The 24,444-nt window shown below is 35.2% G+C and overlaps 1 protein-coding gene across 3 annotated transcripts in view; it reads right to left on the minus strand.

The window, feature by feature from the left end:
• The window catches only part of DIAPH2 (diaphanous related formin 2), a 798,971-nt gene that overhangs the window by 542,084 nt on the left and 232,443 nt on the right, over positions 1-24,444 (minus strand). For all 3 annotated transcript variants that reach the window (XM_064482987.1, XM_064482986.1, XM_064482985.1), the window contains 5 exons: positions 23,259-23,377; positions 19,886-19,950; positions 16,481-16,585; positions 13,011-13,316; positions 11,292-11,406 (listed from right to left, as the gene is read on the minus strand). In XM_064482987.1, coding sequence (XP_064339057.1) covers positions 11,292-11,406; positions 13,011-13,316; positions 16,481-16,585; positions 19,886-19,950; positions 23,259-23,377 — 710 coding nt within the window. The remainder of the gene's footprint in view (positions 1-11,291; positions 11,407-13,010; positions 13,317-16,480; positions 16,586-19,885; positions 19,951-23,258; positions 23,378-24,444) is intronic.

The raw sequence follows: 24,444 nt of genomic DNA on the forward strand, positions 1-24,444 counted from the left end.
GGACTTTTGTAAGTCTTCAACATTAAACAATTTAAGAACCCTGTAATATGAAGCTGTTCTCAGGTACTGTTATTGCAGAAAGCAAATGCTATCAAGTTCATTTCTACTATAGAAAAGTTGTTTAAAACAGTTGACAGTTATCTTTGTCATCTTATATATCTACCTGTGGCCAATTGTTTAAATTGGCTGTAACACCATACCAAGATCATGAGTTCAACATTTACTGGGTCAGTTACCTTGGTTCAGCACAATGGACACAAAATCTACCCCTAACCCACTGTCATCATAAATGAGCATCATTGGTCATAAGCAGCATTAGGCAAAGAGATGAAATGATCAGTTTTAAAACATTCTTACCACTGCAGATCAAAATAGTATCATACCCTATTAATTATGGTGGGAAGTATATCATTTTTTAAAAGGATGACAGACAGTATTAATAGACCAAATAACTTTCAAGCAGGAAAAAATACAAAAAAATCTCACTACTTTCATAGGTTATATATAAGTGAACCTGCAAAGGAATATGGCTGATAAGAAGTCATCTCAGAAAAGGATAAATTCTAAATTTTTAAGAAATTTTAAATTCTAAAGGAATCCCTTAGCTAAATTATATCTCAGTCTGAAATATTAAAAAAGGGCCAGACTTGTGTTCCCAAATCCTATTTCAAATCTAAGAAATTAATTTCCTATGATTTTATCTTTATATGTGTTCAGTTCATGTCATAAAATGAATTCAGAAGCTCTGTAATGCCAAATGATAACATTATTAATAAAATGAATGTCTATAAACTATGATACAAGGATTTTAGAACCATATTCTGATCCATCATACAGCTATATTAATATTTGATAATACAATAAAATTATTAAAATACTTAAATTGTCAGCATTGAGAAAACAAATGCCATGGAATAGAATGAAAATGCCAATAATTAAGAAGAATGTGATCTGATTGGTACTAACAGAGCAAATAGTAAGTAAAAAACCTAGGAGAGGAGTGATAGCATCTTTATCATTGCTGTTAATGGAACAAAAGGTACCAAAAGCTTCTCTTTTCAAAGAAAATTACAAATATCCTAATAGCATCATATGTCACAGAGTAGTTACCTTTGCTGCCTTCTATTAAAAGCAGTTACATGCGAGGAAACAACACATCTCTCACCCATTGCCAGGAGCATGTTATCACTCTATTCTTATCACATGAAGCCAGGCACAGTCAAGTCTCAGTAAGCCATTCGGACGGAGGGAACATTGATAATCCACAATAGCTATGTTTGCCATCTGAATGCATCACATCGTTTATTTAGGCTCCTATAAAACTAATTTAAATTAAAAATATGATCCTTAAGTCAGTATCACCAGATGACAAAGAGCATGTGGAAATGGTGCTGGGGAGGCAGGGAGACATCAGACTAGTATGAATATTTGGCCATGGAGAAGCTAAAGGCAGAACACACAGATATGGAGAACTTAGCCTAGAATGGTTAAGAACTTCAGTATGTCTTCAGCCTTCTTAGACATGTTTTCCAAGACTGTAAATTTTTTCGTAGTGGGCAAGTTGGTTCATTCAGTTCTGTCACTTTATGAGTATATTTTTACTGGGTCCAATTAATAGAAATACATTAATACCCTACACAAGCTAGGTGGGATGGAGTACACAAGAACAAAGTATCTCAAAGGGTAAGCTCACGTAAATAGCCTATCTTTGCCCTGTGCAACAGATAAGTGGATCTTGAATGGAGGTTTCTGATAATAGATCTTTAATCAGCACATCACACTATAGAGAGATGCACTAGTGTTGAAAAGCACGGGCTGCGGACTCAGGCTTGTCCTAAGGCCCCCTATTTCCATGACTTTGCCCATACAGGAAGCACAGCAGAGTGCTGACGTACATGCGCTGTGGAATCATCCTGCCTGACCTGGATTCCCAGCTCCACTTTGCTCATCTGCAAAACGGCTCCAATAATGGTACCTACAGCATAGGCTAGATTAAAACATTAAATGAAATAATCCATGGAAAACACTTAAAGTATGTGGCATATAGGAAGTGCACAACAAATACTAACATTTGCAATTGTTAAAACTGTCAGATCTGCCGGGTCTGTGATACATACTTATCTTTATTCTCACAAAGCTCCTACTGATGGTTTGTCTATTTTACTGACCGTTACTCTATTTTATAGTTCTTTAAATAGAGACAATAAGAAATTAAGTAGTTTCCTTAGGGTCAAACAACAAAGCAGGAAATAGATATTCACTTTAGCGCACTAAACTTCTCTTTATTTAAGTGGGCCAACCATAAATTTTAAAATTTTACTGATTCAATTAACCACAGGCCACTACTGAAAAAAATCTGGTTTTCACATTTGAAAAGTTTAACAAAAATCTGCAGTTGTATGTGTGTGTACACATATGCACATGTACATGCATACATACACACACACCAAAATGAACAGAATTACTACAGCATAGGCACTTAAATGGCAAATTAATTTCAACAAACTACCACCACCAGATTCAATTAGGTAGATTTCTGGTATTTAATCAGTTATAAGGACTTTCAAAAAATAGATTCTATTATATATATACATCACTGAATGAATTATTAAATACACATACACTTCCTACTAAGTGCATGAACTTGGGGTTAGCACCCACACTTTATTTGCATTGGTACTATAAAACTAAGTACACATACCTGTAATTCATTTGTGTGTTCGCTAAACACACTTACACTTGCCAGAAGCTGTAGTACATGCTGGGAAACAACAGTAAACAAAATGGAAATACTTCTTCCGGCCTGCAAGAAGTTCAGTGTCCGATGGGGACACAGATGAATGAACACAATTATAATGTCTTGTGACAAGTATGTTCTGACAGAAATGTGATCTAAATAGAGGCCAAATGGAGAACTGGTGAAGGTTCAGGGAGAAGTTGCAAAGTCTTGTAAGTGTCTGTTCCAGGAACAAAAGAGTTTAGTCTAAGGACATTTTAGGGGGAGTGAAGAGGCAAGTGACCATGAACTGCATGAGCTTAGATGTCCCCTTAAAGACAACAAGTAGTCAGTGAAATGTTCCAAGTATAGGAGTGCCCTAATAATTTATACTTTTAAATAATTTATACAATTCTGACTAGGTTGTAGAAAACGGGTCACAAGGAAATAGGACTGAAAATACAGAGACCAGTTAGGATTCTGTTGAAGTCATCAAGGAGAGAGCTGTCACAGCACTTGTAATTACTGAGAAATCAAATTGTATGCATCCATATGGTAAGCAACTTCTGAAATGGCTCCCAAATGCTCCCTGCCTCCTGGTATCCATGCCCTTGAGTAATTCCCTCCCCATGTGTGTGAGGGTTGGACCTAGTTAATTGCTTCCAAAGATGAAAAAAGACTACAAAACATTTGTCACTTCCTTTTCACCTTCATTCTCTCTTCACTTCTTCTGGGCATGTACAGTTTGATGAAGCAAACCATCTCCTGTGAGCTGCACTATTGAGAAGCCCATGAGGCAAGGAATTGAGGGTGGCCTCTGGACAATAGCCAGCAAAAAAGAATGGAGGCCCTCAGGCCAATAGTCCTGGAGAAACTGAATGTTGTCAAAAATCATATATGTGAGCTTAAAAACAGATCATCCCCCAATCAAGCCTTCAGATAAGACCACAACCCTGACAACACCTCACATGCAGCCTTGTGATGGACCTTGAGGCAGAGGACTCAGCTGAGCTCTGCCAAGATTCCTGAAACTGTGAGAAAATAAATGTGTGTTCCTTTAAGCTGCTAAATTTAGCAATAATCTGTTACTTAGTAAGAGGCAACTAACATTATCCACAGTGATAAAAAAAAAAGTTAAAATTCTTTCAACATGATGGCCATGCACAAATATATTAACCTGTTTTCAAGTGTAACTGTATTCCTAGAAACTTGTGGTAAAATGGAACTGATATTTTTAAGTTATAATTTTGAATTTCTCAGGTCATCTCCCATATATTGTCTGAAGGGCACTTAATAACAAGATTTAGCTCACTCATTCAGCACACCTACCTTACAAGATGCTAAACATTGTCTTAAAATAGCGATATGCTCATAGAGAAATGAGATTTGTGGTTTCAAGAGGTGGAAGGTGTCGGGGGGGGAGGAATTGGGTGAAGCTGAACAAAAGGTACAAATTTCCAGTTATAACATAAATAATTTCTAGTGATATAATGTACAGCATGATAACTAAAGTACACAATACTATACTATATATTTGAGAGTTACTAAGAGAGTAAATTTTAAAAGTTCCCATCACAAGGAAAAAATTTATAACTATGTGAGGTGATGAATGTTAACTAAACCCACTGCAATATATACATATACCAAATCATTATGTTGTACACCCTAAACTTATACAACATTACATGTCAATTATATTGCAACAAAATGGGGAAAATAAAAACAAAAGCAAAACAAAAACCAAAAGATAATGATGAATGAAAATTAAATAATGATGTTAATAGTAATACCAAAAATCTTAGTTTAAAATTAAGGAAAACAAGGTAACACCCAGATACTATCAAATAATCTATTAAAAAGAAAGAATTAAATTTACTCTCATCAACAAGGACTAACTGACCAAAGGGATTACTTATATATAATGTCTCAGAAAAAGCTACCAGATTTGCACTTCCCTAAAATAAATACGTTTTCTCTTAAACAAATCAGAGAAAACTCTTGCTCTTACTTCCTATATCATACAAAATATATAGTCTGGAACTGGTTTTACTGCCATCAATACACCATGGGAACAACAAATACCCCTTTATGGTTTTATAAAGTTGTGTCAAAAAATTCCACTGGATTTCAATGTAAATAATTTCTATTTGCCGAAATAAAACTAAATTAGCTAGAATAATTCTGAACGTGAATGAGTATCTATGTGACTTGTAAATGTTATCAACTGAACCCCTGTTATTGTGCCTAATCCATACAATGTTTATAAGCAAAAATTACTGAAATGGGGAGAGACAGTCTCACTAACTCATTGCTAAAAAGTGTCATATTAAAATAATACAAGGTATCTATAACGTTATAAAGCTAACCTCAAAGGAACCCTGTGAAAAATTGATTTTATTACTTTATGTATCCCATGTATATTAATATATCCTTACCAATTGCCTAATGAGATGAAGACCACAATCCTTCATTCACTATTAGAAGAGACAAACCCCAAGACATAGTAGTGCTTTACAGTTGAATAAATTCAATGCAGAAAATGCTTGAAAAAATCTTAGTCATAGAAAAAATGACCTTATTCCCTTCCAAACATACAACTTCCTAGCTTTGATTTATTTAAGTTCTAAAGAACTGTCTTCAGCGCCAGAATAATAGGATTACACATTTCACAAGATAATATGTGAAACTATAGCTTTAAAAAAGGATTTGTTAATTATGCAACAAAATGCACAAATAACTGAGGGTGTAAAAACCACTGTCACAACATAGGGAAGTGGCTAAGAACAAACCTGGGGTCAGATCTCAGCTTTGCTACTTCCTAGCTGTATAAATAAGACATACTCCTTAATCTCCCATAGCCTCAGTTTCTTCACCTATAAAACAATAATACAGGTATCTAGGGTTGGTATGAGGACTAAATAAGATATGAATTTTAAGTGCTCATCACAACTCTTGGGACACAGTAAATGCTTAATAAAAATATTGTTGTTATTATTATAACTGCTATGATTACTGTTATTACTAGTGATGGTGTAGTTAATAGAAGCAGTACAATCACCACACCATCACTGATATGTACAGAAAGAGCTACTGGAAGCCTACTCGTTCAGAAGGCCAAGGATACACTGTCTCAACATCTCTCTACAATTAGTGACTCTTACGATTAAACAAGGGAATGTATCTCTGGCTCATGAATTCCATTTCCTCTTCTACATAAAGGAGGTAATTGTTCGATGCCAGAACATGCCAAATGGAAATAAAAGCATGTGTCACCGTAAGTTAAAACCATTAAAAGTTCCATTAAAAAAAAAAAAAAACTTTGATCAGGTGATAGACAAAAATAATTGGTTTATATAAGAAACTCAAAGAATTTAGATATAATAAAAATGATGAAATTACATACAGGTATGTATGGTGTTTAGCTGGCTGCCTGAAAAAATTAAAGCTTTCTCGACTTGTTCCCTTAAGTATTAAAGCCTACACTACAGAGCCTGCATATTATGTCATTAAGATGACAAATTATTTGTTAGGACACCAGGTCTCTCAGGACACTTTAGCATCATTTATAGGGGGTGTGCGCTCTGAGACTGACATCTCATTATTTTCAAGTCAGCTCTAAGAATTTCTATATTACGAAGACAGAGATGAATTAGATTTTAACACTTTTTTGGTTTTTTTATTGCTTCACTAAATATGTAAGACTGTATTAAGCAACCAAACACGGGTGTGTATCTTTAAAAGCAGCCAGCAGATTCTAAGACTAAGAAACACAATTTAAAATACTATCCTAGAGGAAAAGTGCTTTTACATAAATACATCTTCAAACACAGTTCCTCCATAATTTTTGAAGCTAGCCCAGTATTTCAAGCATTGCAAAATGATATTTATATACATTTGCAATATTTATAACATCTCAATTTTCTGTTATTATTAAAGCTAAATTATGCTACAGAAATATATTATTGAAGAAGCTAAATTTTATTAACCTGTTAGGCTTATTTCTTACATTTTCTCCAAGCTACATTAAAACCAAAGAAATTGCTTACAATTTCCACACACACTATCTCTGTTCTTCCTGAAGCCTCTAGAGAACCCTAAAAATTCTAATTAGAATTAGCAGTTATAACCTACATATTTTATTATTATTTCAAGTTTAGTTAATACTAACCATCATTACTTTAATTCTTATACAATATCACTATTATCTAGAATTACGATACATTTTTAAGGAAAATGACATTATTATTATCGTCTTGTTATTTGTATGTCCCCAAATATCACCAGATTGAATAATAAATAAAACTAGAACACATATACAAATTCCAACAGTTGCATGTATGATGTATATTCAAAAGCACTAATAGGGTCTTCTCCAACTGCCTCTAATATACTTTTTTTTTTCATTAATCCAGAGAGCATTTTGAGATCTACAGCATCATTATGGCTTGTAAGAAGATCCTAAATATTATAAGCACAAGGACACAGGGTTTGGGAACTAGAAGAAACCTTAAAGATTAGGAATCCGTACTGATCAGTATATCATCATATCTTGTCTAGTCTACTGGTATTTATTTACAATCAGTGGTCCATTTACCTACCTATGAAATCCCATCACCCATCTGTCCACCGAAAGCCTGCTCAATTGTTAATTATCAAATCACTGGGCCCCTTGGGCTTAATGAACAAAACCCCATTTCCTCAGTGTAAGGTTCACCTTACCACCTTCCCTCCCATGTCCCAACCCAAAAGGACGTGCTTCCAACACAGCATGTGCATCAGCCTCCCCCTATTTTGTTAATGGTGTTATCTGCCTAGAATGCCTTCTTTCTTTCTCCCCCTATTGAAATTTTGCCTAAATTTCAAAGCCCAGCTCAAATTACACCACTTCTGGGATTTCTATTTGCCCTACTCAAAATTGATTTCCATCTTGTGCTCCTATGGCTTCTTAAAAACATCTGTGCTAACATTTAAAACAACTTGACTAAATGGAGTGTACCTCTTCTTTCTCTTTCACTAGATGGATGATGAGTTCCCTGGCACAGAGACAAGACCTTATTCGTTTCTCTCCATCCTATTTAGTATAGTACCTTGCACATAGTGGGTACCCTACAAATATTAAATTACATGAAGTAAGAGATCCATTCTCTCCTAAAATAGAAATAATTCAGTTTATAATAGGAAATTTTAAATAATTTTCTCTACAACTCTAAAAACAAGGAATTCAAAAAGAAAGTATAATCTGATAGTACTTTCCCATATTAAATATTTACACATTTAAATATTATAGGTAACAGAACTAAGCTACTTTAAGACTTTTTTCTACTTAGCCATCTGAAGCAACTTTACACTCCTAAGTATTAAACATTTTCCTAAAATGTAAGAGGGGAGAGGGTATAGCTCATTGGTAGACTGAGTGCTTAGCATGCATGAGATCCTGGGTTCAATCCCCAGTACCTTCATTAAAATAATAAATAAACCTAATTACCCCAACATAAAAAATTAAATTAAATTAAATTAAATTAAATTAAATTAAATTAAATTAAATTAAATTAAAAATAGACCAGTGATGCTTTACAATGCATTGAGGGAGAGCAGAGACAGGAGCTCTCCAACTTTCTTGCAGTAGGACGAAATTCTCAGAGGTTTCGGACCACTGGGTCTAAAAGCTTTGGAAATAGGTCTTAGAAATAATGAGTGTGTTGCTCCTTCCAGAACACAGCTGAATGAGTGGCCAACAGCAGCAGAACTGATGGGGAAGAAACTGGTGCCCTGGAGCTAGGAAAGCCAGAGCACAATTTGGTTTGAATTTCCTGGAGCCAGAGTCTCCCGCAGATTTCTTACTGATCCTGCCACCTATTGACCAAATTATGAGTCAAGGCACTGCAAGTGACAAGGGACTTCAGCTGTGACAACAGGATCAATCAATAGTTATTAAGTGTTATTAAAATAAATGGCAATTTTGTATCATTAACATTTGTTACACATGCCTGGACTATGCTGTGATGCTTAATTGTTCCTTCAAATGTCCCTTCAGAAATAAATCTTAGTAAAAGTAATGGTCCTGAAAGATGCTCCTGACCTGATTTGTACTCAAGTCTTCAAAATTAGGAAAGCAGAAATAGTAGTAGTATCATATAGAACATTCAGAGAATCGGAGTTAAGAGTAATGGAAATGCCCATTTCTCAGCAGGGAGTACATGAGAGCCCTTCTATGACTTTTGTTTAGTTTTACTTCGGTTTGATTAGGTTTTAGCAGCCACAGGAAGAATGGCTTCTACTGTAACTGACTGGCTTTACCAAGCACTGCTCCGAAGAGCAGGAAATTCTCTTGCTGTATTAACAGTCATACTAAGTGTCAATAAGCAAAACAAAACACACACAAAGCCTCACGTCAAATGAAAGGGAAAGTGGAATTAATATTTATTAAGTGCCTGCTATATAAAGCACTACGTTGGGTGCTTTAAATATATAACCTTGTTTAATTTTCACGACACTATTAGATAAATATTAGCCTTACTCATTTTATGGATAAGAAAATTCAGTGTCAGAGGTTACTACCCCATCTCTTCGGGGCTTTTCCCACTACCCCACACTAGTAACCTCTACATCGCAAACTTCACTTTCTTCATTGGCAAAATAGAGTCAGGCTTAATCACTCCTAAGGTCCACACTAACCCTAAAATTTTATGAAACCTGTCATTCTTATGGGACTCAATATAAATACATCTGTAAGTAAAAAAAGCAAGTGCTCAGTATAAAATGTGCGAAGAACTAGAGGAAGGAGTTCACAGAGAAGGGATTAAAATTGCCTATGAATAGAAGAAAAGCTGCTCAACTTCACTCCTAATTGAAGAAGTAAAAATTATAACATGGATGATTTATCATTTCACCCCTGAGGTGGGAAAAGGCTGTGGGGAAACAGATACTCATACATTTTGGGTATAACACTATAAATGGACACAAACTCTGAAAGGAATTTTGGTAATATCTATGAAAATTATAAACATAGACAGTATTATAGCCGGGAATTTCACTTCTAGAATTTATCCTGCAGATACATTCTATGTGTACAAAGGTTTATGTAGATACACGTTTGCTGGAGCATTGACTAAAACAGCAAAAGACTGGAACTAATCTAAATATCCATGAATAGGGGACTGGTTAAATAAACTCAGGCTCATACCACAGGATTCTATGCAGTATGTAAAGAGAACACAGGAGATAAACATAAACTATTAGGGAATAATATCCAAGTATATAAGTGAAAGCAAAAAGAAGTAAAAAACAAAAAATGATCAATACATATATGCTTCTAAGGCATAGACTTTTTCTATAGTAAGAGTGGTTTTCTCTGGGAAAGAAGCTTTAAGTCTGTAATTGAAGGGGTATGTTTACCAGACATCTTTTTATATTTTATTAATACCTTAATATAAGCATGTTTCCCTTTTTCGATCAAAAAAAGTGATTATAATAAACAGTAATCTCTGGAGTCATTGACAAACCCCTTAAATGTGAAGTCTACTATAGAAAATAAGAATGAAAAATAAAAGACTTTAATGGCAGGAATTTGTTTAAATGTCAAAATTCTTCAGAATACACTAACCACCCCAGATTTCTATGTGCGAGTGAACTCCTAGTTCCAAGAAACAAGAAATATAGCACAATCATTCCCACCGCACAAGATAAGATAGAAGGACTGAAAAGGAATAATTGTCACCTCTCCTCTCCGAATCTTCCGAAATTCACATTCTCGCATTCTAGGGCATGTTGTGACAAATCAGGCAAATGAACTGTAAAGGTGCTAATTCCCGGGGCATGGGCGTGTGGAATGTATCAATTTCTTAGTGGTGAAGACTTACTCAGGCTGCAAAAAGTCCTAGGCTTAACTAAAATATCAATTCCACAATAACTAGTAAAATAGCAATGTGAAAATAAGATAGCAAAAATTCACAAACCACAAGGATCAATTATGAAATTGAGAAGTTACCTATAAAGCACCAAAATTATCTGTGAAATTCATAAGAGGTTAAGGGTCTAATCCTAAACAAGGCACTCAATTATCAAATCAGTAAAATATTCTTATTAGGTACCAGACTGCGATATTATTCCAGAAAAATCTGCTTATAGCAAAAAAAAAAAAAAAAAAAAAACCTATAAATTTTCCTAATAAACCAAATGGATTATAACAAATGTAAGGCTATATAAGATTGGTGTGACAGTGTTGTTAATATTCTGTTGTGTTATTTCCTCTTAAATGGTCAATCAACAAACTCAGCTCCTCTGCTTCTCAGTAAAAATGATAACTTTATAATAGAGGAGTATAAGTCACATACTAAACAATAAAATAAAACCCTTATTTTCAGTTGAATAACAACATTTGTGCAAATTAAATTAAAAAGAAAAAGGAGCTATCCTTTAGTTGCTGGGTAAAATATAGTTAATACATCAATCTATTTATGTTTGACTCTGTCCAGTGTGGAAACATTATACATGTATACATTACTAGAAATTTTTAGCAAAGCACTGAATTCAATATGTCAGAACAAGAACTTAATACTGAAAAAATAAAACATACCTTTCATGTGAGTAGCAAAATTCAGTGCCAATTTTGCAAAGAGATCTGGATTTTCAAACTTGTCTTCCTTAACTTTTAACCAGAAACAGTTCTCAGATAATTCTTTGGGTTCAATCTGAAACAAACAAAAAAACAAACAAACAAAAAACAAAGAGAAGTTTCTAAATTATTACTTCATATTTAATTTTTCAAAAAATTCACTTTCACCAAGGTTGAATGACAGTATCTTTATTCATTTACCTACTAAATCAATTTTAGAATCTATCAAAAATAACACTTTTTAAGTAAATATTCATTTGGAAAGTCACAGGATTCTACTGGTGCACAGAAAAATACATGAGAGCAATAGCCCATGTAGCAAATTACATCTTAAAAAATCTTCTACTAGAAGGAATCTGACAAATAATTTAGTCAATCCCTCCCCCAACTTACATATATTCTTCTTGCTCCTGGATTTATGGGGAAACTGGGAGTCAGAAAAGTAAATTCCCCATGTTTACTGACTAGGTTATAGATAATAAACATAATAGCTGACAATTACATACCTCCTAGTATGTGTCAGGTAGTGTTTGAAGAGATTTCACATATTAACTCATCTAATCAAACCCTCACAATAATCCTCTGAAGCTATTATTATCTCCATGTTAAAGATGAGGAAACTGAGCCCCAGAAAGTTTCAGGGGCTGCCCAAGCTAGTAAATGGCAAAGGTGGGATTTAAACCTAGGTGGTACAGCTCCGCAGAACTGTGCCTTAGTCACCACACTGAAACCCCCTATTAGAAGAGTATGTGATATGTAAGTGCCATTACACTGTATGCTTCACTGCTAAATTAACCTATCATTACAATTACACACACAGATAACCGAGCCAGCAGCTTCTGGATCCTACAGTTTGGTAGATTGTGCCTAAGAGAAAATAACTGTATTCCAAACACACTTACACCTCATTTACTCTTATGAGTAAAGCGTAAGTATATGCTTAACTTTAAAACAGATTGAACCATTATTCTGGTCAAACAATTAATATGTAGATACTGTCAGATATCACTGTAAGTAGGTTCTTGGAAAAACTATTTCCTTAAACGGTGGCCTGGGTAATCGTATTTTCACTAGATTAGTTTCTAGTGAATGAGGACTGTGTCAATCTTGATAATCAGGTTTTTATAAGACATGTTATTTGATAATAATAAAGCAAAATAATGTTCAAAAACACTTTCATACATCATATGAAAAAAAAGTTAGTTTATGTCTCTACTGAATACCGTCACTGATTCCACACTCTGAAAGTTTAAAACTAAAAAAAAAAAAAACAAAAACAAAACCCAACGTTTTCTAAGAACAAAAATAACTAAGATAAAAAGGCTCACTAATAAAAAGATTATATTTAAGAATGTCATAGCACTTAAAGTTAACAACGGAAAAAAGAAAATTATTTTTCATTTGGTTCTGCCTTTCGTATATTACTCTTTAAAACCACTTTCACTTTGATTTTCCTTTTGACTTCTACATTAATTGCAAGTTATCTGTGGAATTTCCAATTCTTTAGCTCCTAGAACTGAAAAATGGACAAAAAGCTGGTGAACTCACAAACGAAAGCAAAAGAATCAGCAATCATGTTCGCAAACATTATATAATACTTATATGCAGCAATACAGTCATTCACACGTTAATGACCAACTAGGGCTACACAAAGCCAAGTAACTCTAGTCATAGTAGTACCTTTGACCAGTTGATTCTCTTCATGGACACTTCAGGCTTATATATTTTTTTCTGCTTCATTCCATACGGCAGATCAAGTGCTGTTCCCAGCAAAGGAGGAGCTCCAAAGGGAGGCGGTGGAATAGGCCCCCCAATCAAAGGTGGTGGTGGTGGTACCCGAGATGAAGGAGGTGGAGGAGGAGGTGGGGGACCTACTCCGGGTAGAGGTGGCGGTGGTGGAGGTGAGGGTGACGGTGACCCACCACCTGGCAATGGAGGCGGTGGAGGAGGGCCTGGAATTCCCGATGAACCTGAGATTCCATGTCCCTGAAATATCAATAACCCAGTGTTTATTTCAATGCTTACTGTTAAGTATGGTAGCAAAGAAAACTTATCACTAGACATTTGTGGTTTAAGATTTATTTAATTGAGCAATACCTAAGGGCTTAACAGTACATGAAAAAGATGTGCACAGATTTTTGATAAGCATTATAAATCCTGGACAATGAGTAACTCTGCCAATATACAAAGGCTAGAACATTTGGCATTCTCGAAGATTTTGTGAAACACTTCTCCAAAATAATGAAAAATTACCTTTCATTATAAATATATGCAAAGATGAAGTACTATATATAGCTTGGGCCTGTTAGACTAATTGGTTTGAATATAGAATAATTAATACAAGGTCACAGATTTGATTCTCTTGGGGACAATAAGCTTTTCACAGAGTCTGTCTCACAGCACAAGTAATTTAGCTGTCATGTAATATCAAGAATTAACACTAAGTAACACCTATTTGCATAATAATACAGGTTTATCAATGCTTTTACATCTCTTATTTCCTTTCAACCTTACTATAACCCTATAATGTAGGTTGGACATTTTTACCTCATCTTTATCTCACTGCTAAATTAGTAAATTACGCTACAAGTTTAGTGTATAAATGGATTTGTTGAATAATTTGAAAGGTAAAATATGTATCCCATTTTTAAATGAGATTAAATACTTGTTTGTAAATACCAAATTTTGCCTCTATGAAATCATGTTTACGACATGAAACTTGTGCAATCACAAAAATGCTATTACTTTAAAAAAGGATTTCTTTACTCAAGTTAAATATATGTTTTACAAATACAATAAAAATCTCAAATGTTTTTAAATGCCACCAGCCTTTAAGAATCAAATCATTGTCAGCCCTTTTCTTCTCTCCTATGAACATTTAGGAATGGAGCAATTAAATCAGACTATAATAGAGTATTGAGAATTGAATATGGCAAATGAATAATTTACAATTTGACACAATTTTGGGTGTGCTGGAAAGTATTGTGTGACTCTGCACTTTTACAGATCCGTTAATTTAATAATAAATAAACAACTACTCACTAAATGGTAAGGCCCTGTGACAGGTGCAGTAGGGCCTTGAATAATAGGAATAAGAAATAAAGACATTGGCTTCACGGTGCTAATGCTGCGGTGGAATAACTAAAGCAGGCACACAAACAAACATATGACTGGTCGACAAAAGTGATAGAGAAGTTCAAAGAAATTCTCTGACAGATTTTAGTGATGCTTTCTTTCCCAAGGATGTGTTACTGAGCTTATCCCTAAAGGGTGGGTTTCACTGGCACAGATGAACAGGGGCAGGCGTTTCTGAGAGAGAGTAACAAAAGTCAGCATTTCTCTACTAAGTTCCATGGAAAGACTCTTCTCCAGATGTTAAGAGGTGGTCCGCGGTCAAGGGTACTGTGGCTATATGAGTTTAGGACAGCTGCAGGGAAAAGAAGAGTTAGCCAGGCTTCTTCAATGTAGGCCATCTCAGACCCTTTAATATGCTGATGAGTATTATGAGTCTCCAAGGGGAGAATTTCAAGTGTACCAAATTTATTGGACTATGGAATGCTTTCGTCCTGAAAACCTATTAGCATCTCTGTAACTAATGTCTGGGAAATGCTGGCAGCAGGGAGAGTGTGGAGCCAGGAAATTCTAAGTGTGAAGGGAGGAAAGGTGACTTAGCTGCAGCAGAGGCTGGAGTTAGGGGAGCAGGGACTAGGCTGCAGAGGGGAGATAAGGGAGCCCAGGATAGAAGGCCTTCAAATTCCCGGTAAGGAGATTTTTCTTTAATCCCAAATGCAACAGGCAACCACTGGACATATTAAAGCCTGGAGTGACAATAATCAGGGCAGTGTTTTAAGAAGATTAATTTGCCACTGACATAAAGGATCTATCTGAAGAGGAAGCAACTATAGGCAGGGAGGAAAGTTAGGAAACAATTGTAACATTCCAGGCAGGATGTAATGAGAGAGTGGCCCTGAGGGCTTCCGGGTTTTGATGTAAGGGGGAAAAAAAGAGAAAGAACTGACATGAAACGGTGACCAGCTTCATTTGTCAGGTGGCAGGGCGGGGAAAGGGCAAAGAAAACTCCAGCTTCAGGATCACAAAAACTGGTGGTAAAATTTAAACAAGTAAGAATGGAAACCAAACTGCTTGAAGGAAAGAGAAGTGACCACAAAGAGTGGGTCTGATTTCAACATGCCGCAGAACCTTCCAAGAGCTGGAAATACAACGTCAAACCCAGGAGACGTGACACCTACCAAAAGGTGATGTTTGAATGTATGCTATTGAGTGAGATAATTGTTCAAGGACAGACAGAGAAAAAAGAGCAGAGGACAGGAAACTGGGGAAGGTCATCATTTGGGGCATGAAAACAAAGAGAAACCGACTTCTGAGAGATGTAAAAAAGGAAGTCAGACGACAGAAAAACAAGAAAGATTTAGTGAAAAGAAATTATCAAATATTACAGATGTGAAAGAGACTAAGGGTAGGAAAAGGCCACTGCTTTGGGTAATTTGGAGTTCACTGGTGACTTCTGAAGTCACTTTTCAGTAGACTGACAGAAATAGACCTAGTCAATGAAGAAACATCTACTGAGCTCTGCGAGGCTAAGAAGTAATCTTACGTTTCTTAAATAGTCACCTAAAAAGATGCATTGTGTAGAGAGTACTCAATCAGCTCTAAAATTTAGACACCATAATTAAGATTTTAAGTGTACACTGGAGCTTTTCATCATAGGAAATGTAGGTAGAAATGTAAAGTTTATAGATTATGAAATTATGGTAGTCAAGATTTACAGAGATCTCAAAGAGCTTTGGGAATAATTATAATTAATGTGCATTTCCACATTCCCTTTGAAAGAAAATACTATGCATCCAACTTTTCAAATCATCATGAATATTTCATCTCAGAATTTTGCTTGTGTGATATACTCTATTAAAAATATTCCGGGCAGTTTATCCAACTAATGCCTTATTTTTTATCCCAACATTAAAATGATTTATTGTCCTAGAAAATCAAATCTGTAGTTATTTCAACAACAATGTGATACTGCCAAAAAGTCTGCTTCTGGTCACATTTTTTCTTTCCATCTAACAAGATAATTTCCTCCCATCGAACTCACTGTGACATGACACAAAGTCTATATCTTGTTTCATTACCTGGGTTCGAAGTTGCTGGATTTCTGTTTCAAGCTCTTTGATTTTTTCTTCTCTTTTCTGAAGCTCAGCTTGAGCTTCCTGTCGAGCTGTGAATTCTTCATCGAACTGCAATGATCGCCACCATAAATGTACACTTAGTTAATACCGTTTTGAGAAAGCTTTAAACAACATTATGTATTAAATAAGTGGAGTGTCTTTTGCCTCTTAAATTCCCAGCTCACTCAGAAAATCCAAGCTCCTGATAATTTTTATGACAATTAAGCACCTCTGTGGGGATGGGGTGCTGCCTGTGATGGTGGTAAGGAAGAAATACGCCCCCAACCCAAGGTAAACAAACCACTTCTTAAAAAAAAAAATACAAAACAACATTTTTAAAGGGTGGACTGAGAAGTCTCTCTTCACATATAGTGGACATTTTTAGTTATTGAAAGTTGGGTTTTAGAATTAATCTTTTTTTTTATTGTTTCACCTCATACTTCTATGTTTATTTAATTAAAAAAAAATTAAGCATCAAGCAATTCAACTCCTTAAAACTGTATTTAATCTTTGTTTGTTTGGTTTTTTTTTGGGGGGGCGGTGGATTAGGTTTTTATTTTATTTATTTATTTATTCATTTCTATGGCAGTACTGGGGATTGAACCAGGACTTCATGCGTGCTAATAAGCACGTGCTCTGCCACTGAGCTATACCCTCTCCCTCAAACTGTATTTAATCTTGAAAAGAGACTGCACTTCTTAGAATGTTCAAATGGATGGACATTAACACAGTAATACAAATTAGAATATTTTTATTACAATCTTAACTGTATAGCATCGAAAAAGTGATGCCCCACAAAATCTGACCATAGAATGATATGTCATAATGGCATTCTCATTCAGATGATTAACCAGAACACTTGAATAAAATGGTGTAAGAAGGTGAGTATAGCTCAGTGGTAGAGTGTAGGCTTAGCATGCATGAGGTCCTAGGTTCAATCCCCAGTACCTCCATTAAAACAAAAAGTCATAATCAATCTTTGTAACTTTGTAACAAAAAAAAGTTCTAAGAGTTAAAATGGGAGGTTAAATTTCAGTGTGCTCAGCCCAAAAGACCATCGGACTGGTGACTATCCATTGACTGCATCCTGCCCAGCCCTTACCTCACTCAGGGCTCTAATCAGACCCAAATAAGCCTGCATACTTAGAGTGAATATTGTTTATGTCCAGCTGTAGAACATTTGCCCTTTATTGTCACTGTCACTTCAAGTCCTTTTAGACATCTATGCATGATTCCAACAATGTTATTTCTGTTTTGAAAAGTGCTATATCTTACTGCCTAAAATTATCTTTCGAGTTTGTGGAGCAATAAAAAAGTATGTTCACTGTCAATAAATATTCATCCTCACAGTGGATTTGACCTTTGGAAATTCTAAAATGCCATTCAGATTCAAGTCTGAATAAAGAGTTGGTGAACAAATTGGATAAGAGTGTTTGGGTCAAATCTGAAATACTTACTTAATTAACTCTTTTATTCATCTCTACTTGAGTCCCGGGAAAATACCCCACAGAGGCTGGTCCAAATCGTTTCTAATCTCTTTAAATGTCAAGCCCACCCCACATCCTTCAGTGTCAGCAAATGACCTTGTTTCCTAGTTCACTGGGAAGATGGAGCTTTTTCAACTTCATCGGTATCCCTGTTAAGATTGATCTGATTCTATACTCCCAGGCTCCCTCCCAAAAGCTTCTCCTGTGTGCTGCTCAAGCATGCTGTCCACACAAGCACGCTGTATAAGATTTTCCTCTATTAACGGTTTTATTAGTACATTTGAGGGAAGGAACACAATGTTTCTGCTTGCAATTGGAGACGATCTTAATCTATAAACCCACAGAGCAGGAATCAGAGAAGTCTGAGATATGTGAGCTGGAAGACTTCTTACGAGTCCACTAACCTCATTCTCGCCTTTTAATGATGAAAATATCTCCAAGGAGAGTAAGTGGCTACTTACAGTCACAGCTAATTAGCAGAAAAGCTTAGATAAAATCTTACAACTACTGCTTCTCATTCTAGCTGCTCCCCCTCTTTTTGTTTTTTTTGGGGTTTTTTTTTTTTTTTTTTAAAGTACTTTTGACTGCCTCTTAAAACCAGAAAAAGAGAAGGCATGCAGATAACCACTGGGAGACTGGACATGTTTTCATTCTAAATGTTGATGAGGAGAATAAAGTATCAGACACTGAAATTTCTTTTTTTATTATTTCAAGACTCCTTTTCTAATAATATATGCTTACAGAAATTTTGACCAGATAGATCATCACAATTTGCTCCCATCCCGTAGTATCTAATCACAGTGCCAGAGAAAAAGTAAAGCGATTCTAAGATTTTCAAAGGGAATTTTCAATGTGCTACTTAAAACAAGAACATTAGAAATATAAAGGTCTATTAATCAAAAAGCATGCATTTTCTTTCACCAATAAAAATGACAGCTTCACACAAACATTTTATGCTCGAGCTCTTAAAAGCTATTTTAAGAGCAAAGACATTTCTTTAGATGCCCTGAAGTAACTTCAGTAATACTCTATAATTTCTACACTGATAGCAAAAGTGATTATCTAATCTCCAAGGTAAGTCATAACTTTGAAGAGACAGTAATATGTAAGCCCTTTATCTTGCTGTCAGAAGGCTGAAAACTGGAGAGCTTTTAGACTTGGGCTTCAATTCTTCTCCTGCCACCAACAGGAGAGAAATACTCTACTAATGCTTTCTAGGCTCTGGTACCAAACAGCGCAACTTTTGGTAGAAGCTACTAAAATTGTAGCTACGCTGTGATGAAACAAGGAAGAGACTTTCTGAGATTGAAATAAAACTCAGATATTTGTAAAGCTGGCATTTACGTAGGCATGACACAAAGAAAGGGGAACCTCAAAATTCCACCAAGCCTACATCCAGGAAGGAGCACTCATTGAAAAAAAAAGGGTGATTATAAAATTTAAAGAAGACAAGTCGAAGCACAGAGAGATAAAAAGGAAGAAAAAAATATTGCATCATTCTGGTGTGATCAATAGCACTGATTTAAAGAACAGAGTAGATAAGACTAGCTAAGGATCTCACAGTTCTCCAAGGAGCTACCTTCTGTTAAGGGAACGTATTTTGGTTGACCGTTTCTAACTATATGCTACTGGCAACCCAGTTTTATCACTTTAGTAGAATGTGGTTAGTATTTTCCTTCCATAATGGATTAAAAGTGATGAGAAGGGAACAGTAGCAACCTTAACTCATCAGGAAAGAAATCAATATTCCAAGGTAGTGTCTGAATCCAGAAACCTAAAATACTACATAACTGAAACATTTATAAGGCCTCACATAAAGAAACAAGGGTAGAATATGGACTGATTAAATTAGGAATTTCAGTGAATATTTTCTAAACCTTACCTTCTTCGAAAATTCCACTGCTTTTTGCTCACTTTCTTCTACTTTTGCCTTGTTCACACAAGAATCTATTCAAATTGACCAAAAATGATTAGAAATTATTGCATTGGATCACTACACAAATGATGGCTGCCAGTCTATAATTCAATACATAGACTATCATTTTTATGTCAATTGCTATTAGAAGGAAAATGATGGATACTACACATAAAACATACACTATCAGGTTTTCTTTCTTTTGTATACTAGTTGAATTAAATGATAGCATTGTTGAGGTAAAAAGCCAAGAATTCAAGAATATATTTGACTAAATCATCATCATTTTTAGAGGTATTCAATTATTTACCAACTTTAACAATTACAGAATTCTTTAAAAAATTTTTGTAGTTTATTATGGGTGGAGAAGTGCCACAGAATCTATGCTTAAAAGTATTAAGACTCAAAATGACCCTTAAAATGACACTAGAGGGGGAGATACAGTAGCATTCATTAATTCAGGCTTCTTAAAGAAAAATTTCACTTAACTTCCAATCAGGGGTAGAATTTATCACATAAATATAAAAACAAGCATAAATCTCTCAGATATAATCAAGCATTCCAGAATATAAATAACTGAAGAACTCTTTTGGGTAATATTCTCCTTATTATATATAGTATATTCTGTATACCTATACTTAGCCATTCTATACTTATTTTTCTTCGCAAAAAAAATGAAAGCATATGTCTAGACTCAGATTTGTACATGAATGTTCTTAGTAGCTTTATTTTTAATAGCCCAAAACTGGAAGGAACCCAAATGTCCATCGACAAGTAAATGTATAAACAGATTGTGGTATATCCGTGTAATGGAATACTACGCAGTCATAAAAAGGAATAAACTATTGATACATGCAATACCACAACATGAATGAATCTCAAAATAATTATGCCGAGTGAAAAAAGCCAAGAAAGAGTACATGCTATATGTTTCCATTTACGTAAAATTTTAGAAAATGCAACTAATCTACAGTAGGAGAAAGCAGATCAGTGATTGTCTCAGGATGGGGACAGGTGGAGAGGCACGGAAAAGGGAGACTATAAGGAAGAACACAGCAACTTTAGAGGCTGACAGAGAGGTTTATCATTTTGACTGTGATGATGGTTTTAAGAGTACATATAAATACCAAATTTTATACTTTAAATATACGTAGTTTTTCTTATGTCAAGTGTACTTCAATAAAGTTCTTTCCTCTTTTGAAAGAACTGTGTGGCTGCAGCAAGGCAACTAAGGAAGACATTGGGAAATGATGAAATCAAAGAGAAGCCAGATCTGAGCTAGGCTGGCAATGGTTGGTAATGATTTGGATTTAAATTTCAATGGGAAGGTCTTGAAGAAATGTAGGCAAGGATATGATCTGATGTATTAAAAATACTAGACTTACGAAACTGTGAAACCAGAAGAGACTCTACGCTTCTCAAGTCCAGGTGACCTTAAGATAGAAATCCATAGATTTCCTAGAAGTTCTTGAAGGCCTTGCTAATTTTTGTATGTACAAATGACTGTGAGTGAGTGTGTGTGTGTGTGTGTGTGTGTGTGTGTGTGTGTGTGTGTGTGTGTGTGCATGCGTGCGCAGGTGCACTAATGAAAGTTTCACAGCCTTCATCAGCTACTCAGGACTTCTGACCATAAAATATTAAGAACCACACACATATTTGGCTTATTTGAATTTAGAGGTGAGGAAACTGAAGCCTAGAGAAGTTAAACGATTTGTTCACAATCACAGAGATGACACGTGGATGAGGTCATAATGGGTTTTTGATACTGACTGTCCTGTCTCACCTGGACCCTACATGTCTTCCTGCCCCAGTGCTCTTGATTAACAGTACACAGTCCTAAGTACCTGGCACACAGTACCCAAAACAAATGTCTGCTGAACACTAAATGAGTTAGCCAAAATCCTCAGTAGAGTATGTGGGTCAACTATGGTCCATAACAGATTACAAGACAGTACAAATATTTGGAAATAGTCCCTTATAACTCTCTCAACAAAATATGAAATAAACTTCTGCGTTTATCAAGCTCAGGGGAAAATATGCAGTGAGGCCAGGGTTCACATTAATGGCAGAGGTGAGGCAAACTGGCACAAGCTTTCTCAAAAGCATTTGGCCTTTCAAAATTCATACCCTCACCTAGAGGAATCAATCCTAAGGAAATATTTAGAGAAGCCAAACATTTATATAAAGAATGTTCACACCAAGTTGATTTATAATTGTGAAAACCTGAAAATGATCTGTATGTACAAAAGAAAGGACTGGCCAAGATGATTATGATATTCTATAAAATGGAATATTATACAGACACTCAAAGTCACATTTGGAAGGCCAACATGGAAAAATTGCCATAACATAATGCTTCCTGAAAAATCAGCATATAGATAGATAGAAGAGGGATGGAGGGAGGGAGGCTGAAAAATGAGATTTGTGGTTGATTTTGTCACTTAAATATGTCTCTAGATTGTCTACAATATGTAAGCATTAGTTTTAAAATCAGAAAAGAATAATACATGATAAATAATAAGGAATTCATCTTTGAATACTACTGTGAGTCCTCCCTGTGCTATGGGGTGAAGAAAAACATATAATCGACATTCAACAGCTGTTGTTTTCTACCTTTAAAGACAAGACAAATGAGTTCATGCTAGAATCTTAGCAATAGTGATTTCAATTAGGTATAAATAAAACTGCTTAACTATAAGGTCATATGGCATACTATATTTCGCAAGAGAGGTTTTCACATCATCTTTGAGAGATTATGCCAGCAAGTGTAGCTAGCTACCAGTCTCAGATGATAAAAGGTCATTTCCACAGCAATCTAAGTAGATGAACATGATCATCTCAAATTCCTTCCTAGCTCTAAGGTCTATGAAAATAGAAACTGATCTGCTTTGATAGAATTAAAAGGTCGTTAAGTTACTGAAATAAGCCTGCATTTCTTTTCTCAGACCTGAACACTAATAACACGGCATTACTAATTAGATCCTACTGTACATGTGATTTCTACAAAACCACTAAGGTACCAGCATAAACTGAATCAAAGGATTTCAGAGTCATGCTTCTAAAAAAGCAAGGAATTCACCTATAATTGGGGGGGGGGGGAGGCACTGATTTAAACTGAATTCAAGAGTGTTGAGACTTAACAGATTAGTATTTCCAGTCACGGAGGCAGAATTCTCATGATCATCATAATTAATAAATATAGCAAATGAGTATCCACAGACACAATGATTTACCAGATATTAACAGAGGAAGTTTAGTGAAAGAGCTACATTTAAAAAGTGTCTACTATACAAAAGAGAGTAAAACACAATCAAAGGACACTGAGGATGATATTACATACCTATCAGATGAGTGAAATCAATGTCTAATCTTTGTCTATACTTGAAATCTGGATCCATCCCACTGCAGTGGAGCACTATCTGTGAAACACACTCCTCTATTATTTTGTAATACTGTGGCCTGAAAAAGAAAAGGAGTATTCTTGAATACCTTTTCTACGCATACAAATCAGTTTTCTTAAGAAGTGATTCAGCATGATAAAGAAAAATAAGTCATTTCCTAACAGCTCAAAAAACTCTTTTCTAGTCATTCCATTCCTTCAGGAGAAATATGCCTAAGCTTAAAGATGGTCTGGACGTTATAGTGCAAAATCCATTGTGATATAATCAACTACGAACACTTCGTGACTTAATACTCTAGTTTGCAGGGATTCATGCTTGTGTTCAAAGATACTTATCAGCCTTATCTACTTACTTAAGCTATTGTTCCTAAAGTTAATAAAAACAAATGACTTTTAGTCCTACATCTATGGATAGAGAAATGGTTCTAGGCCTCTCCAAGTTCTCAATTTCAATAAGGGATGAGTACCTTGGCATTACATGGCAAACAATGTCTTGAATTTACTGCTACGCTTTTACTCAAGATAGCTATAATAGCTTTTACAAAACTGGACTGAGTCACTTATGTTACAGACTACAGCAAAGATCTATTCATGCACGTATTTTAAAAGATTCATTCTGTAGAAGCATACACACTAAATATGCATGGCTATAGCTTCAATTTGTTTAAAGTGTCAAAGGTTTTAAAACATATCCTAATTCTGTAATCTATCAAGGTAATTCTGGCCTTAAAAATGACCACTTGCATACTTCAGAAATTTTTAAAAGGCATTTTTTGCATTAAAATTCAGGGAAAATTTAGTATTTATCAGCGGCTGATAAATTCAACAGCGAAAAATCAGAAAGAAATACTACGATGGACAAATTATGACACAAACATCCCCAAAATTGGTATGCTGATAACTAGCCAACCCACTGAAAGTTTGCAAATGAAGCCAAGCATATTCTAATTGCTCTTATATGTCTTTTGTCATGGGGCTGGTCTTGAGGATAAGAATAAATAGTACAATATTCACATCGGAGGCTTTTTGAAGTCATCATCAGATCTAGGGTAAATAATATTGGGTTATAATCCGTCTAGTCAATGACTCTTTGGGTAAACCAGGAGAACACAATAGTTCTCTTTCA

The sequence above is a fragment of the Camelus dromedarius genome, chromosome X, assembly GCF_036321535.1.
Source record: "Camelus dromedarius isolate mCamDro1 chromosome X, mCamDro1.pat, whole genome shotgun sequence".
Classification (NCBI taxonomy): domain Eukaryota; kingdom Metazoa; phylum Chordata; class Mammalia; order Artiodactyla; family Camelidae; genus Camelus; species Camelus dromedarius.